Source organism: Chinchilla lanigera, unplaced genomic scaffold (assembly GCF_000276665.1).
Source record: "Chinchilla lanigera isolate Chin_1 unplaced genomic scaffold, ChiLan1.0 scaffold00067, whole genome shotgun sequence".
NCBI lineage: Eukaryota > Metazoa > Chordata > Mammalia > Rodentia > Chinchillidae > Chinchilla > Chinchilla lanigera.
Window position 1 is genome coordinate 5,303,158 of NW_004955468.1, and position 15,518 is coordinate 5,318,675.

General features: G+C 45.9%; 2 protein-coding genes across 5 annotated transcripts in view; one reads left to right on the forward strand and one right to left on the reverse strand.

The window, feature by feature from the left end:
* Positions 1 to 8,160: 8,160 nt before the first annotated feature.
* Positions 8,161 to 10,455, reverse strand: Rgs9bp (regulator of G protein signaling 9 binding protein). The gene has a single exon (XM_005400087.2). The coding sequence runs from the start codon at positions 10,428 to 10,430 to the stop codon at positions 9,723 to 9,725; it is 708 nt and encodes a 235-aa protein (XP_005400144.1). The 5' UTR covers positions 10,431 to 10,455; the 3' UTR covers positions 8,161 to 9,722.
* A 1,166-nt stretch (positions 10,456 to 11,621) lies between these two features.
* Positions 11,622 to 15,518, forward strand: part of Ankrd27 (ankyrin repeat domain 27 (VPS9 domain)) — a 50,147-nt gene continuing 46,250 nt past the window's right edge. For 2 of the 4 annotated variants that reach the window (XM_013522447.1, XM_013522443.1), the window contains exon 1: positions 11,622 to 11,738. The gene's annotated coding sequence lies outside the window, so the exon portion shown is untranslated. The other 2 variants (XM_013522446.1, XM_013522444.1) reach the window with 2 other exon arrangements.

Genomic DNA, 15,518 nt, shown 5'->3' on the forward strand with positions numbered 1-15,518 from the left:
TAAAACGGAAAAATGAAATCTGCTGGAAGATAGAATAGGTAGAATTCTTGAAGACATTGGTGTAGGCAAAGACTTTATGAATGAAACCCCAATCATACAGGAACTATTACAAAGAATCAACAACTGGGATCTCATCTTATTAAAAAGCTTTTGCACAGCAAGAAAAACCAACAGAGTGAAGAAACAATCCACAGCGAGGGTAAAAAATTTTGCCAGCTGTTCTGCAGACAAAGGGCTAATATCTAGAATATGTAGAGAACTCAAAAAAATCAGATCCCCCAAATTTAAAGACCAAATTCAAAAATGACCATCTGAAATGAATAGCTACTTCTCAGAAGAAATAGAAATGGCAAGTAAATGTATGAAAAAATGTTTAACATCACCAGTCATTTAAGCAATGCAAATTACAACAATGCTGAGATCCATCTCACTCCAGAAAAAATGGCTATTATTAAGAAACCAACCAATAACAACTGCTGATGGGGCTGTGGGGTAAAAGGAATCATTTCCAAAGCTGCGGGGAGTGTAGATTGGTGTAACCACTGTGGAAATCAGTGTGAAGATTCCTAAAAAAACTAGGAGTAGAGGTCCTATTGGACCCCCCTGTTCCTCTTCTTGGTATTTTCCTGAAAGAATTAAAACCACCATACCACAGTGATACATGTTCACCCATGTTTATAGCGGCACAGTTTGTAATAGCTAAATCTTGGAAGCAGCTAAAATGTCCATCAGTTGATGAATGGATAAAAAAAGGTGTGTTTTTTTTTAAATACAATGAAGTATCACCCTGTCATAAAAAAGAATAATCTTGAGACATTTCTAGGTAAATGGATGCACCTTGAGAATATACTCTTAAGTGAGATAAATCAAACACACATGTGTAAACACTGAACAGTACCTCTGGTGTGAGAAACTGAAAGTGTAAATAAGGACCAAAATGTATAATAGATATTGGGAAATGGGAAGAAAATGTTCAAATGAGGAGAACAAGGGAGGGGCTAGGGGGAAGAAAGGAAGGGACAAGAAAAAACAAAGAACGGAAGGAATAAGATGGAAACAAACGTTCTGTAAATAAGGAAGGGAAGAAGAGTTGAACGGAGGGGCGGGGAATGGGAAAATAGGAAGATGAAAGATATATCATGTACTGTTGGGGAGCACAAATTCATAGTGGCTAGTTTTACATACTACCTTAAGGGAAGAACGGAAGCCGTAGATTTTTGGTATCACCCTTTTGAGATTTCCCATTATCCCATTAGGATTGGCCATCCTCTCCTACCTACTGAGACTAAGACTACCAAGACTAAAAATGCTCCAGGGCACAATCCTCAATTTAAAATCTCCCCCACCCTTGGAGTCATCCTATAACCCCCTCCTTAATCTTCCTACCTTGTGATCTTTTGTTCCTTGTGAGTATTTGGTCATCCTGGATCCCTGCTACATTGCCATTTTGTCTCTTTCTCTTTCTTTCTTTCCACCATGTGCCCTAATGCAAGAGACTGGGGTTCCCTGCAGGGGTCTCCAGTAATGTATAGGCAGAAATTCCCTGTAAGGAATGTAATCATTGTATATATCTAAAATGTCCCAAGAAACTTAGTTAAAAAAAAAAAAGGGAAGAAAAAAGATAAAGTTATCGATCAGCCGAGATATAATTTTGTGTGTGAGTGATGGAAGAAGTATTTGAGCCACAGGAAGACAATGACTCAGAAGGGAACCACAGGATTATAGGGAAACACCCAGAACTCAGAAACAACCAGCGCAAAACATTTAGGGTGTAGGCAAATAGTATGTGACAAAGACATTTTATCCTTTTGTTAAATAAATATAAACCATAGACCTAGCAGATGTGTGGAAGTCCTTTTGTCCTTGGAAGAGTCTAAAATGTTCCATTTCACAACTGAGTTGTACCTTTACACGAGTCTTTAAAGTGGTTGATGCCATGATAGCTTTTAACTATCTGACCCTTGCCCACAAGTGTAACCAGACAGTTAAGATGAGACAAGATGTAGATTCTAGCCAGATGTGTTGGCATATGCTGTAGTCCCAGCACTCGAGAGGATGAGGCACAAGGATCACCATGAATTCAAGAACAGTCTGGACTGCATAGTGAGTTCACGGCCAATTTGAACTATACGTGAGATCCTGTCTCAAAAAACAAACAACTTATAGATCCTTTTTTACCTCCATGGCTTGCCTCATCAAGAAAAACAGTCATAATAGAGAAAGGAGGTTTGTTTCCTCAAACACCTGTGGCAAGATAAAGGCACAATATATCTAAGGACTGGTGGGTGTGGGGAGCCAAGAGCACCAAGGGCAGAGATTGCTCCCTCACCAGCAGAAGGATCAAATTGGAAAAGACAACTGAGGTGACTCTGGGTTGACCCTTTTTTTTTTAAACTTCTGTCACAGGAGGATCAGCTCGGCCCACGTGATAGTTAACTGTGTCGACCTCAGTAGGAAACACTCAATTAAATTGGATCACCATAGTTCTGAGTGTGGCTGGGAAGATGTACTGAAGACTGAAGACCCATCCTATGGTGGCTTGTCACCTGGTATAAAGGGAAAACAAAGAAGGTTGGCTCACTTCTGTGCCTTCACCTTGGATGTCATCTTCAACCTTCCAATGCAGAACCTTCAGCCTCCTGATATGGACTTGCATGGGACACTACAGTGAGCTCCCGACTTTCAGTTGGATTCTTCAGATCTCCAGCATGCAGAGAGACCTTAAGCACTCTCCCACATCTGATTCTGTAGGTGGTCATTGTGAACCAATCTTGTAACTCTTACGTATTTGTATATCTTGCATTAAATGTTTCTGTTGTAAGCACTGACTGATGCAGCCTGCATCAGTGAGACCTATTTCCTAAGTTTTAAAGATTTGTGGCCATACTAAATTATTATTATTATTATTATTATTATTATTATTTGCTAAATTATTTTTAATTGGCCAATGAGGTCCTGATGTTGTCTTGAGCTGAAAGCCACAAAGTGGAAGTAAAGAGTGTAGGAAAGTGTAGACTTCACTTACCTCTTTTGGGATCCTGGAAGAAACCCCAAACAGGATATCAGAATGTCAGAGTTATGTCCCATGGTGACAAAGAATGAAATCATGGACAGAGGAAGCATAGTATAAGAAAATTTATTTAAAAGATATAAAGGTAAGGAAGTAGAGCTCCTGCTAACCCAATGGGAGTCCTGAATAAAATACCCTTGATGGCTCTTTATCTATGAGTTTTTAAGAGGTTTAGAAGGGAGATTGGGCCACTGCGTAAGCAGTATGATCTCTATCCTATAGGAGACTACACATTTTTCGGGGTCTGATCTATACAGTGTTAATGTTATTCCTGAAAATGGCCCATGTGCCCTTGAGCCAGTGGCCTGTCTGATCATGGTCTGGGAGCTCCATGACAGTATAGGATACCTGACAGATGTTTTTGTAAGATCTCTGGAGTGTGGTGACCCAACAGATTTCACTTTGGACTTTCTGACTCAATTTTGGAGCTGCTGTCTTTACTGTCTAATAGAATCTTAGCTCTTGTCTCAGTTCATAGTAAAAATGGCCTTCAAGTCATGACTGTCCAAGAAGAAAACACAAATCATGCTTTTAATGAACAGCAGGTCAGGGTCCAGGATTCTGCCTGTTTCCCCGTCTCTCTATGGTGGCCCCCGACTATGTCATGAACTGCATCATTGCCATTCAGTTTTTAGGACTTTTAACATAGTATGTTAAATAATAACAGTGGCTGCACATTGTAAAATATGCTTCTGATTTCTTCAGTAATATTTTAAAAGATTTTTCTTTGCTTTTGGGGAGAAGTTTCTGCAATTATATTTGATATTCAAATTGCTAAAATATACTTCTGTAAAAAAATGTACTTCTTCTATGCTACTGGGAAATATACTTCTGTAAAAAAAAAGTATACTTCTTCTATGCTACTGGGAATGCTACCTTTATACTGAGGTACATCTCCAGTCCTTTATTTTGTTTTATTTTATTTTATTCTACTTTATTTTTCAGTTTGAGACAGGGCCTCACTAAGCTCCTAAGTTTCCTAGGCTGAGTTGTGATCCTTCTGCCTCAGCTTTCCAGAGTGCTGGCATTAAATGTGTATGCTACCATCCCCTGCTAAAATTTTAATAACTAACACTTTCTAGATGATAAGAGCATTCAAAATTTTATTGTAAAAACAGTATAATGACATGAAATAAAAATATTGGAAAAACACCATTCATAATCCCACCACTTTAACAAATATTTTCATTTCTCTATATTTCCTTATAAATCTTCTCCACATACCTAAAACATACATATAAGCAGGGGACACTCAACTTTGTTTTCCGGCACCAGAATATTAAAATGACTCTTTTAAAAAAAAAAACATTTGACAACAGGAGCACTCTTAGTTTATTTACATAGGTCATATAAGCCTTAAGGTTTTTGTTTCACAGTGCTGGGGATTGAACCCAGGGCCTCATGCATGCTAGTCAAGAGCTCTACCACTCAGTCAGAGCTGTACCACTTAGGACGTCCCCCGTCCTCTGGTTTGTAAATTCTCAGCCTAAACAGAGAGTGAGGATAGTACTGTAGTGAAAACACTAAGATCCTCTATGGTAGTGAAGGTAAACCTTTTAGAGATTGAGTGTCCAAGCTGCAACCCCAAATCCATTTATTTATTGCAAACTTCCAACACTGCTATTAAACCTGAATACTGTGGTTTTAGTTTAGAAAAAACAACTCATACAACTTGTAATGTCATCGCAGAGCAGATTCTGCCTGTTTGCTGTGGCACAGGCATCTTAGGTTTGCCACCACTGCTCTATGTAATGAGATGAAAAATAAATAAATGAGAAATCTATTTTATTCTCATGGACAAGGGACGATGGCTTCTACCTCTGTCCAGTTCCTGAGAGTCAGAAGAAACAGTATTTGAAATATGACTTTGACTTGTCATGACCACAGCCAGAGATCTATTCCTCCCAGAATCCTTCCTGCATTAAAAGCTGAGTGTAATCGTATTGTAGAAAAGTACCTGGAGCTTTATGATCTGGAAGTGTTTGTGAACATCTCTTCATGTTATACAATCTGTAAAGGATAAATTTGTTGAACAGGATGTTCACTCTTATTCAAATATATGTGAGGAAAATTAAGGATATTATTTGAAGATCACAAGTGGATATCTGAATCACCTGAGGGTGCCCTTTCCACTAAGCTAAACATGTGCCGCATTATCTTTAAAATTTTTACTTATTAACAAAAATTCTCGAATCTGTCAATATAAGCTGTCAAAGAGTGGACATGCGGCCTGTAATCCCACTGTATATCTGACACTACAAACAGAAGCAACCCCTGCTGCTGCCAATGCAATTAGAGTTCTGAGGCTACCAACTTACAGAGTACCATTTCTCTAGCCTGTGTGACAAATAACAGGGGTTTATATCTAGAATTTCCCAGAATCTGTTCAGGAGGCCTGATTACCAGGCCACACAGACCATTTAAGTAAATAACTGGGTTTTCTTGGACTCAGATGTAAGAGTCTGAATTTAAATTCTTTATCTAATTTAAATGCTATAAATAAGTAGCAAATGTACACATTTACTATTTTTTTCTTTGTGGTGCCAGCCCCTTACACATGCTATGCAAGCTCTCTACCAACAACCCATAACCCCAGCCCCACATTTGCTTTTGTTGTTGTGATTGTTTTTTGAGATAGGCCCTTGCTATAGACCAGGTTGGCCTTGAACTCAGGATCCTCCTGCTTCAGCTTCCTGAGTTTTGGGATAATAGACATGTGCTACCACATCTGGCCCACATTTGCTTTTTGAAGTCCATTTCCTAATTCTGATGTGTGAAAAAGAATCACAGTAAGCCTTGTTAGTTCTAATTCTTAAAAATTAGTATAGAATTTAATGTAATCTTTTAAAAACTAATTTTAGACAATAACCACTAAGCTATATGATTTCATTCCTGTATGGACCCAAACCAACAGGCAATAAACCCCACACCTAACCAATCAACAATATAACCCTTCCTGCTTAACTACATTCTGTTAAACATTTTAAGCTCTAGGGATGTTAGAGTGAATCAGTCCTTTGTGAAATCTCAATTCACAAATGAAGGATTCGAGGCACAGGGAGGTCATTGTCTTGTTGAGGTACCTGGAAAGAGGCAGAGTCCCCTGCCCATCACAGGTGGCTGTGCCCTGAGGAAAGAGGCACACCTCAGAGGAACACAGAGATGAGTTCTACAACATTTCATTTCTCAGGCTGACACACAGGCTCACACTCTGGGGCTCGTGCCCTTACAAAGCATGCATTACAGAACAGAGAAGCACATTCTCAGAAAAGACCAAGTAGCTAAAAATGGATCAGTGTACACACTGAAGAAAAAAAGCAGCATTACCAGGGTTCTCATGCAAACTGAACTCCTCAGTCAGAGCTACCTGATAGCCATTCAGCATCACACATCTTTTTTTAGTCATTAAATATCACACATCTTTTATGTAGCTTACTATAAACTGTAGGCAAATCATGAAGTTTATGCTCTAATTTTTACTTAGCAAAAATGTTTTTCCCTTGTGTCACATTTAAAAGCATAGGTTTTTAGAACATATAAAAATAGCCAGGAATTTTTCTCCTACAAATATTATCATAAGTGCCTTGCTATTCCAACTTCTTTTTAATATCAACTAATGCATTTAAAATATTTAACTATCGCTTGTATCACAGTATAAGATCATATCAAATATTTATAGAAAATCAATCACTTCCCTACCAAACATTTAAATTGAATTAGGCTTCTATCAGAAAGCAATCTCTTGCATTATATAGAGAAACAAAAGCAAGGATACCAGTTAGAGAGCGGCCTACGGCACAAGGCAGAAAGTGATTTTGCTTGTGTCATGGAGAAGTTTGATTAGATGATGTTATAACTTCAGAGAATGTCAAATATTCCTAATGCTTAAAATTTTCAAACTCAGAATTATATAGGTTAACAGGTCCACAGGTGAGTAAATTTACTGTAATTAACCTTTTCTTCTTGCAACACGTTATTATTAATTTCCGTGGGCAAAGAAGCCTCAGAATCAGATACACATCTGATTGCACATAGAATTAAAAACTCTAGAACTGCCAAGTAGCTGGAAGGAGCAACAAGAAAGCATGTTTGTCCTGTTTGCTCTCAGTGGATTATCTGAGAGTTTTTTTTTTTTTTTTTAAATAGGCTGTGCTGAACATTTTTTTCTCATGAATCCAAAAGAACAGAAGATTGAAATCTTAGGAACAGTAATCTTAGAAGTACATTTGGAGCTTGGTTTTCAGGATATTTTCCAACACAGGGTCATAAAATGCCCCATTCTTCTCTTGCCTGAGAGAGAGGAGACTTTGGAGAAGGTGTCAGAGACTCCCTGCTGTGTGTGGGAAGCGGAGTTTAAAGTCTTCCTGTGTCATCTCCAAAGACATCCTGGGCAGGCAAGTGCAAGAAAATAGAGTGTGGTCCTTAAGTAGACTCACCCGGACTGGGTGAGGCAGAAGAAGCTTGTCTTATTAGTCACTGTTGTACAAGGGTTTTGTCTTCCTCTTTTTATGGCATGAGGAGTTGACCCCTCAGAGCTGCATTCCCATCCCTTTGGTATTCTTTGAGACAATCTCCATTTGATCGGCTTATGATCTTGTAGATCTTGTTTACCTTTGTACAATGAAGAGGGATTGAACCTAGGGCGTTGGGTAGGGTAGGCAAGCACTTTATCACTGAGCCACACCCAAGCCCCATGGTGGGCTTTGAAAAAGCATGATCCCAGACGCACGCAAACAGATCCCGTGTTTCCCTATCTGAGGCTCTGGAATCTGTAAGCTGAAGAGGAGTGGGAATGGGCAAAGAAAGTGGCCTCTAGGACTGGGGTGTGCAGACAGCAACCCTACAGTATTTACTTCTGGCCCTTGGCTTTCCAAGGTGCCCTTGTGAAAAATTACCCCCATCTCTAGGATAAAAAAGAAAAAAAAGGTCCCTCATCAAAAAATCAGCCAAATCAAGGTCTCTTTTGTTCTTTTTTTTTTGGCCTTTTTGAGACAGGCTCTCCCTATGCAGTTCAGGTTGGCCTTGAGCTCAATTTGTAGCCCAGGCTGGCCTCGAACTCACAATGATCCTCCTGCCTCAGCCTCCCGAGTGCTGAGATTATAGGCATGCGCCACCGTGCCCGGCAAAGTCTCTTTTGTTTAGATTACCTTTAAAGTTTTGTACACCAATTTTCTTAGCCTCTCTTCCCCCAGGAATATGACAGACCCCTCTCTGGACTCCAGGGGGAAGCTGGCAGTACTGCTCAGGCAAATGGGACCAACAGTGTTTTCCACAATTCCTTATTTATTGATCAGGGCCGCTTACTTCTGTCATCCACACCAGCAGTTTATGCTACAACCTCAAAATTCAATCTATATTTAAGAATATAGATTTTTAAAACAGATGCAGATGTATATTCAGTAACCTAAGTTTTATACTTGGCTCATTGGCACATATGAATTTGTGGCCCAATGTCCTTTATTTTTTAAAAAAATGGCTTCAACGGTACATGATGTGATTTTTTCTTTCTGATGATTATTATTTTCTAAAAAAGCTTCTTAAATTCCAATTTAAAACTGTTACAAATTCTAACTCAGTCTCGGAGCTGATTGGCCAAAACCCTCTGTAGGCCAGTAATGCCACATTACCCTCTTTGGGCAGGGTAGGGGTCAGGGAGCTACGCAGCTCCCTCCAAAGCCAGCTCTCCTATTGGCCAGCAAGCAAATTCTGGGGTAGATAGGATTAAGTACTCCAAAGAGGATTCCCCAGCCCTCCCTCAAAGGAGGATCAAACAGTCTGGTCTAGTTGTGGAATGAAAATAAGCCCTTGCGAAGGAGAAAGTGCCTGTTCCTATAGCATGTGGCTCTCCCCAAAGCCTCCTGACCCCTCTTTCCCCCATCCTGGGTGGGCTAAGGAGGGTCCTTTTCTGCAGGCCAAGAGTGTGCAGCGGATATAATCCTGCCACGGTGGTTCAACCGTCTTCTTTGGTTTCCTAAATAGGGTCAGACCCTGCAGAGCAGTGGGAGGTCCCAACCCCAAACCTCTCTATAGCAGCTTTTGGTGACTAATGCATAAACTCTGCCAAGAGCACAACAGTGCACCACTCGGAAAGCACTTTGTAGGCTATGCACTTCTATCTGCACACTCTTCTAAGCATAGGCCCCACAGGATTAAGGTAATAAAAACTGCTTGTCTTATTGCAATTTGTTTCTTATCCAGGAAAAAAAAAAAAAAAAAACAACAAAACTACCCATAGAGAGCAAAACCACCGTGCCCTCCAGGTTTCCTCCCACCTCACCCACTTGCAAACTGTCACAGTAGACAGACAACGGGGGACACTCGTAGGGTGGGGCAACAAATTTGGACCCCGTGTAACAATGCCCTAATAACACGACGAAATCTGGGGTCACTCTGTGCCTTTTTCTATTAATAGGGAATAAAGCTCCTGCAGACATTAGCTGTAATGCCCTGACGGTCCGGGAAAGTTAACTCCTCCTGGGCCAGCAAGTGAAAAGCGATGTCGTGCCCCCAGAGGGGTGTGCATGAAATGAGCAGGTACCCACAACACACACACTGTTTTAGTGCCGCTCCCCTAACAGCGCAGAACTCAAGCCCATCTCGAGTCTTGTTTCCGTGAAGGGAGCGGCGGCGGCGAGCGACCAGCCGGTGAGGGTCAGCTCAACTTTGCCACGCACAAGGCCAGAGCCACAGCCGCCAGCAGCACCGCGCTGAAAACCGTGGCAGCCAGAGCCTTGCTGAGGTCGCAGGGCCCCGTGCGTTCCGGTACCGACACGGCTGAGGAGGCGCCGGCGCTGGCACTGGACAGGAGTTCGGCGCCAGCGGTTTGCCGGGCCTGCACTGTCCAGCGGGGCACGTTGACCTTCATTTCCATTTCGTTGATCATCTCGCCCACCTGAAGGACCTCTCGCTCCAACTCTTGCAGATCCGCGCGGTCGAAGTCGCGCTCTGCCTCATGCCTCAGGCTGCGGGCGCTCAGGGCGCGGGCCGCCACGCCGGAGCAGCTGCCCGCCACACCCGTGCGCACCAGCGGCCGTCGGGGCGCGTGCAGCGGGAAGCCGGCGCCCAGCGCCAATGCACGCTGCATGTCGGCTTGCAGCAGGTCCAAACAGCCGGAAAAAGCCACCCAAAGGCGCTCGAACTCTGTGCGCTCCTCGGCGGCCAGACCCTTGTCGCGCAGCGCGACCGTCAGCCGGGCGCCGGTGGCCACGGCCAGCTCTAGCGCCTTTTGGCGCGTCTTCTGCAGCTCCTCTCGCAGGTTTTGCGAGTCCGCCGAGCCGCCGACGGTCAGCACCAAGTGGTGGTAGCACGCGGTCGTCTTGTTGAGCGCGTCCAGCAGAGCCTTGCTTTCCTCCCTGGCCATGGCGGTGCGCTCCCGCGCCCCTCTCCGCCCTCAGCGCGGCAGGACGCCACCGGTGCCGAGGCCAGCGTTGGGCTGCGCGTCCCCAACGCTCCGCATGGCTGGAGACTCGCTCGGTGTTGCAGCCGCCGTCCACCGAGCCAGCCCGGGATCCGCGACGCGCGCCTCGGAAGACTGGCGCGGAGAAGGAGTCGCCTTAGCTGGCGCCCACCGGCTCGCCCATTCTCCCAGACGCGCTTCGGTCACACGCCACCTCTCTGCGCGACCCTGGCCTCCGCGGTGGCTCCCTGCCAAGCCCGGGCTGTGGACCCCATCCTCCTGCGGTGCCAACCCCAGGACCAGCAGCCGTGCGCTCCGCCTTAGCCGCTGCCAAGGGCAGCCCGGGCCGGTTTCCAAGGACCCGCCCACCCCTGCCTGTCTGGCTGGGTGCTTCCACCCCCGGGACCCGGGGTGGGCGTGGCCCTGCTTTGGAGGTCACGTGTGAGTCTATCTCTCCCTCCCCTGCACCCCATACAGTTCTGGAACGTTACACTCAGCAGATTCAACTTTGCCTTTATTTGGGAGGGGTCAGATACCGGGGCTTTACATCTCCCAGCCCTCTTTTTTACTTTGAGACAGGCTGTAGCTAAATTGCCCAGGCAGGACTGGAATTTGTGATCCTCCTGCCTCAGCCTCCCTTAGTGCTGGGATTAAAGGTGTGCGCCATCACACTTGGCAACCTTTCCCTCTCTCGCGGATAAGGAAACTGAGACCCTGGTACTTAAAGAGGGTTTAGCTAGAGCAGAGTCCATGAAAATGAGAGGACTAGAACCCAGAAACAATGGCAGCAACAGAGTGGCGCGTCTCATAGGGCCGAACGCTTCTGTCCTATAAACCGTAGTGGGAAGAGGGATCTGCGGGGCGGGCAGTTACCGGGTGGGGTTCTCCTTCCCCATCGCCGTCCAGCTCCCTTTCATCTTAGGAGCTCGGACCCCACCCCTAGTGTCAGACCGGCCCTCGGCCCCGCCCCTCCCATTCTGGGCACGCGCAGTCGGTGGCTTTGGGCGGGTCCAGCATGAGTAGGAAGCGAAGTGCGTCGCCTGAGCCCCACCCTCGGTTGGGCCGACTCAATGATTGCTCTGCGTGCACGTCACTCTGGATAAGAACGGTCTCTCATTGGGCTGACCCGAGCTCGGCTCCGCCCAAACGGTAAGCGGGTGGGCCGCAATGCTGAGCTGCAGCGCTCGAGTGGTGGGCACCGAGGTCCCCGCTGAGGGCCGGCTAGGTGCCGCCGCAGCGCAGAGATGGGGAGTGGAATTGTGTAGCTCTTAAGTAAGTGCTCCGGACCGTCTCCTCCGGCGCCTCCCTTCTCTCGGGACTGCTGGACCGGGAGGCCAGGCGGAGCTCGGGAGCGGGCGGGGGAGGAGCTCCTTTCTTTTGGAACCAACGCCCGGGGCTGGGCTTCTGGGCCCCAGCCCCTTGCGGGCTGGGTGGTCTCTTCCGCAGCCGAGCGCGCTCTGATCCCTGAGCCCTCGGGTCCAGAGGGAACTGAGGAGCCGCCCAAAGAATGCACCCTTTGACCTGGGCGACTCCATGACAGGCCCGAAGGTCCGGGAGCTGGGGCTTGAGGGCAGTGTATGTGTGTAAGTGGGTCGGGGGGAACTCCGGCGCGGAGTCCCCTGCGCGGTTTCCCGGCGCTTGCAGTGGCGGGGCGGGGGGGTCCTGGCTGTGTGTGCAGATCGTGGAGGTCCCCCGGGAGGATGCGGGCAGGCGGGAAATCCCTGCCTACCCGCTTGCCTGCCTTCGGTGGGGCGGGTTGTAGTGATTACTTCTTGAAAACTCTTGCGCACCAAGGGATTCTCGGAACTCTGAGCCTGTTAGGTTTCTTCGTTAAAAAAGCACTGCCCAGCCGTGCACGAGCCAGGCCTTACCCCTCTGGCTGCCTCTTGCGGGGGGCGGGGACCTCAGGCACCCTCGGACTGTGCTAGGCAGCAGTGGGGCATCTTCACTAAGGATTTAGGACATTCAAGGAAGAAGGGGTGGCAAGACTAGAGGGAGTATTAGAATGCAAGTGAGCTGGAATTTTCTAAGTTTGTGGGTTTCACGGAGGGAAGGTCCTGTTATAATTAAACAGTGGACCCGACTGGCCTTAGAGTACAGGTATGAGCATTTTGAGATCCTCCATGCAGGGCCTAGCACTGAAACAGCCAAGAAGGTTTGCAGCGCGGGGCCCTTCGACTCACTGTCATTCAGGGGTCTGACCTTTATAACCAGTTTAACTGACCGTTTGTAGGCAGAGCGTGGGCTGTCTGGGCCTTGGTTATTATCTGCAGAGGAGAGCCTCACCTACCTACAGACCACAGCCTTCATAGGAAATAGTGGTTTTCAGGACGAAGTGGATGAAAGGAAGCAGAACTCATCCTTTTGGAGAGAGCTGGGGATGGTAAGATTACAAAAGTGGACAGAGGCAGCAGGCGAGAGACCCTCAACACCAACCGGAAGTTGAGCATTCAGTTGATAAGGAGCGGAGGAGGAGACCCACTGTTGGAAGGATCGCTCTGATCTGGAAGGGCAGGTGGGAATAAGATCCCGGAGGCGGAGGAGGTACAGGCTGTGACAGGAGCAGATTCTTCTCACCAGTCCTAGTGACAAGAAAGCTGTTGGGGCCCTGAAGTTGGGCAGATTTATATTCCTAACTTATACCTTGGGTGGGCTCTCCAAGCCTGGACTCGTCACCTGAAACCATTCTGCCAGGCAGTATTACTGGTAGAGCAGGCAATAGTGATTGCATAGGGAGCTGGAGTTAAGGTCTTGATTGCTTGCTTTCCTGTGCCTGTCGGATTGTGTTGGCCTCATACAGGCAGCTGCTAGGTCTGTGTGCTGTTCAGTATCTGTGGTAGCTGCTCTGTTGAGGCTGTCCCTGTTTACCAGTTGCCAGCCTTAGGCTGATACCCGATCACTGTCCTCTCACAGACACACCGAGGAATGTGACTGCATGGTGATAGACGTCAGACCTGTAAACAGCTCAGTCCAGAAGAATCTGGACTTGATCTGTCCTGTTGAGTATACATCTGAGAGACACTAAGAAATGGCTCTTGGAGTTTCTGCCCTTCTGCCTAAGATACTAGCAGAGAGATGGGTACATGGTGGTTCCACCTGAAATTCCAGGAACAAGGTGGTGGGGTTGCATTCTGAGAGGTGCTTTTGCTCCTCCAAACTGCCCTGCTCCCTCTGTGGTTCCATCCTGCTTCCAGGCCTGGGACCTTTTCTCCCTTTCTAACCCTGCACATTGTAGCTGTCATTGCATTTGGCCAGCTCTGAGTGCCCTTTTTATTTTGACCTGTTTGCCTTTGTGCCTGACGCTTCACCTACCCAGATAGGGATTTCCAGATCCTATGAGAGATAATCTCTCCCTGGGAGGTTGAGCTTCCTCTTAAAATCCCACTATTATTTTGTGCAAGTAGATGACAGTGCATGCCTACAGTGAGCCAGATATACGGCTGATGCTTTCCTGAGAGGCTTTAAGATAAATACAGACAGGCTGAATGTTACGGACCAGAAGGACACAAGTGACCATAACAGCATACATTATGTCACCAAATTGCTTCCCTTGGCATTAAAGTTAGATGAACAGAACATTTTCCTTTTTCTTTTTGAATCACGAACCAACTTAAAAACATTGCTTATCTGGTGAAAAGTGTGCCTGGTTAGGGTGTTTGATTAGGGCTCTGGAAGGGTCGAAGCAACCACAACAACAGAGACGTTTTGGCAAGGAGTACATCTGTGAGAGCCACAGACTTCCTTGTGTTACTTTCTGCTGAGCTGGGCTACATGCTGTCACCAGATGGCTCCTGACTACCCAGAGTTATCCGGGCTGGCAGGACAGTTGAAGACCACAAACCATGAGCGTGCACACTGCCTGCTGAGATGCTGTCCTAACTGGAGGCATCACACGGCTCCCTTGTTCATGGAGTTAACCTCAGATAACTCATGTGCAGGGGTGTTTGGTATTTTCCACTAACTCACTGGACTGCCTGTAAATAGGTCCATTGTTTGAGCTCAGGCAGGAAGGTTTTTTTTTCTCCTTATAGGTGATTGATTGACTGATGGTGTTACTGGCGATCAAACTCTGGGCCTCTTGCATTCTAGGCAAGCATTCTACAAGTGAGCCCCCAGCCCCTAAAGGATAAGAGAATTCACTTTCCAGTTTTATAAGGAAAAGTCAGTTATTAAAAATTTTAAAATTAAAAAAAAATTTTTTTGAGGTGGGTATTGGGACCCTTGCAGTGAGCTTCCAATCTTCTGCCAGGTGTTACCATGCATGGTAGAAAGCAAAAGAGACAAACAGCACAGGGATCTGGGGTGACAAGTTGTTCTTGAGGGAAAAAAGGGCATGAGGCGGCCAGAACCTTGGCATTTACTGAGGAGGGAATTATGAGATGACACAGAGGGCAGAGGTGGTCTTATGCTAAGAAGACCACCTTGCCCTGGAGTGTCTTTAGTCTTGCCCTGGAGTGTCTTTAGTCTTTTTTTTTGTTGTTGTTTTTGTTTTTTTTCCAGGTACCAGGAATCGAACTCACGATGTCACGCTTGCCAGGCAGGCGCTGTGCTGCTGAGCTGCTGAGCTAAATCCCCAGCCCCCGTGTCTTTAGTCTTAATGGATTTTTAATCTTAGTTTTAGTGGGTGGGAGAGGATGGCCCACCCATGAAGAGATAATGGGAAATCTCAAAAGGGTGATACTGATAATCCAAAGCCTCCATTTATTCCTTAGGGAAGTATGCAAAGTTAGCCATTGTGAATTTGTGGTTCCCGATGGGTAGGTCTTACTGTGTAGTCCAAGCTAGCCTTGAATTTAACCAGGTAGCCTCGGTTGGTCTGAAACTCAAGCTCCTCCTGCCTCAGCCTCCTGAGCGTTGGGATTATACATGTGTACCACCATAGCCAGCTTCTTTGTATGTCGTTTTAAAATAGAAAACTGATCTATCCAATTAACTTGTCAGGGTATTAAATTATTTTTAAGCGTTTATTCATACATATGAATTAATCTGTGGCATTAAGCACCATGAACAGAACATTGTTTTTTTTTTTTTTTTTTTTGGTTTTTCTCCGGT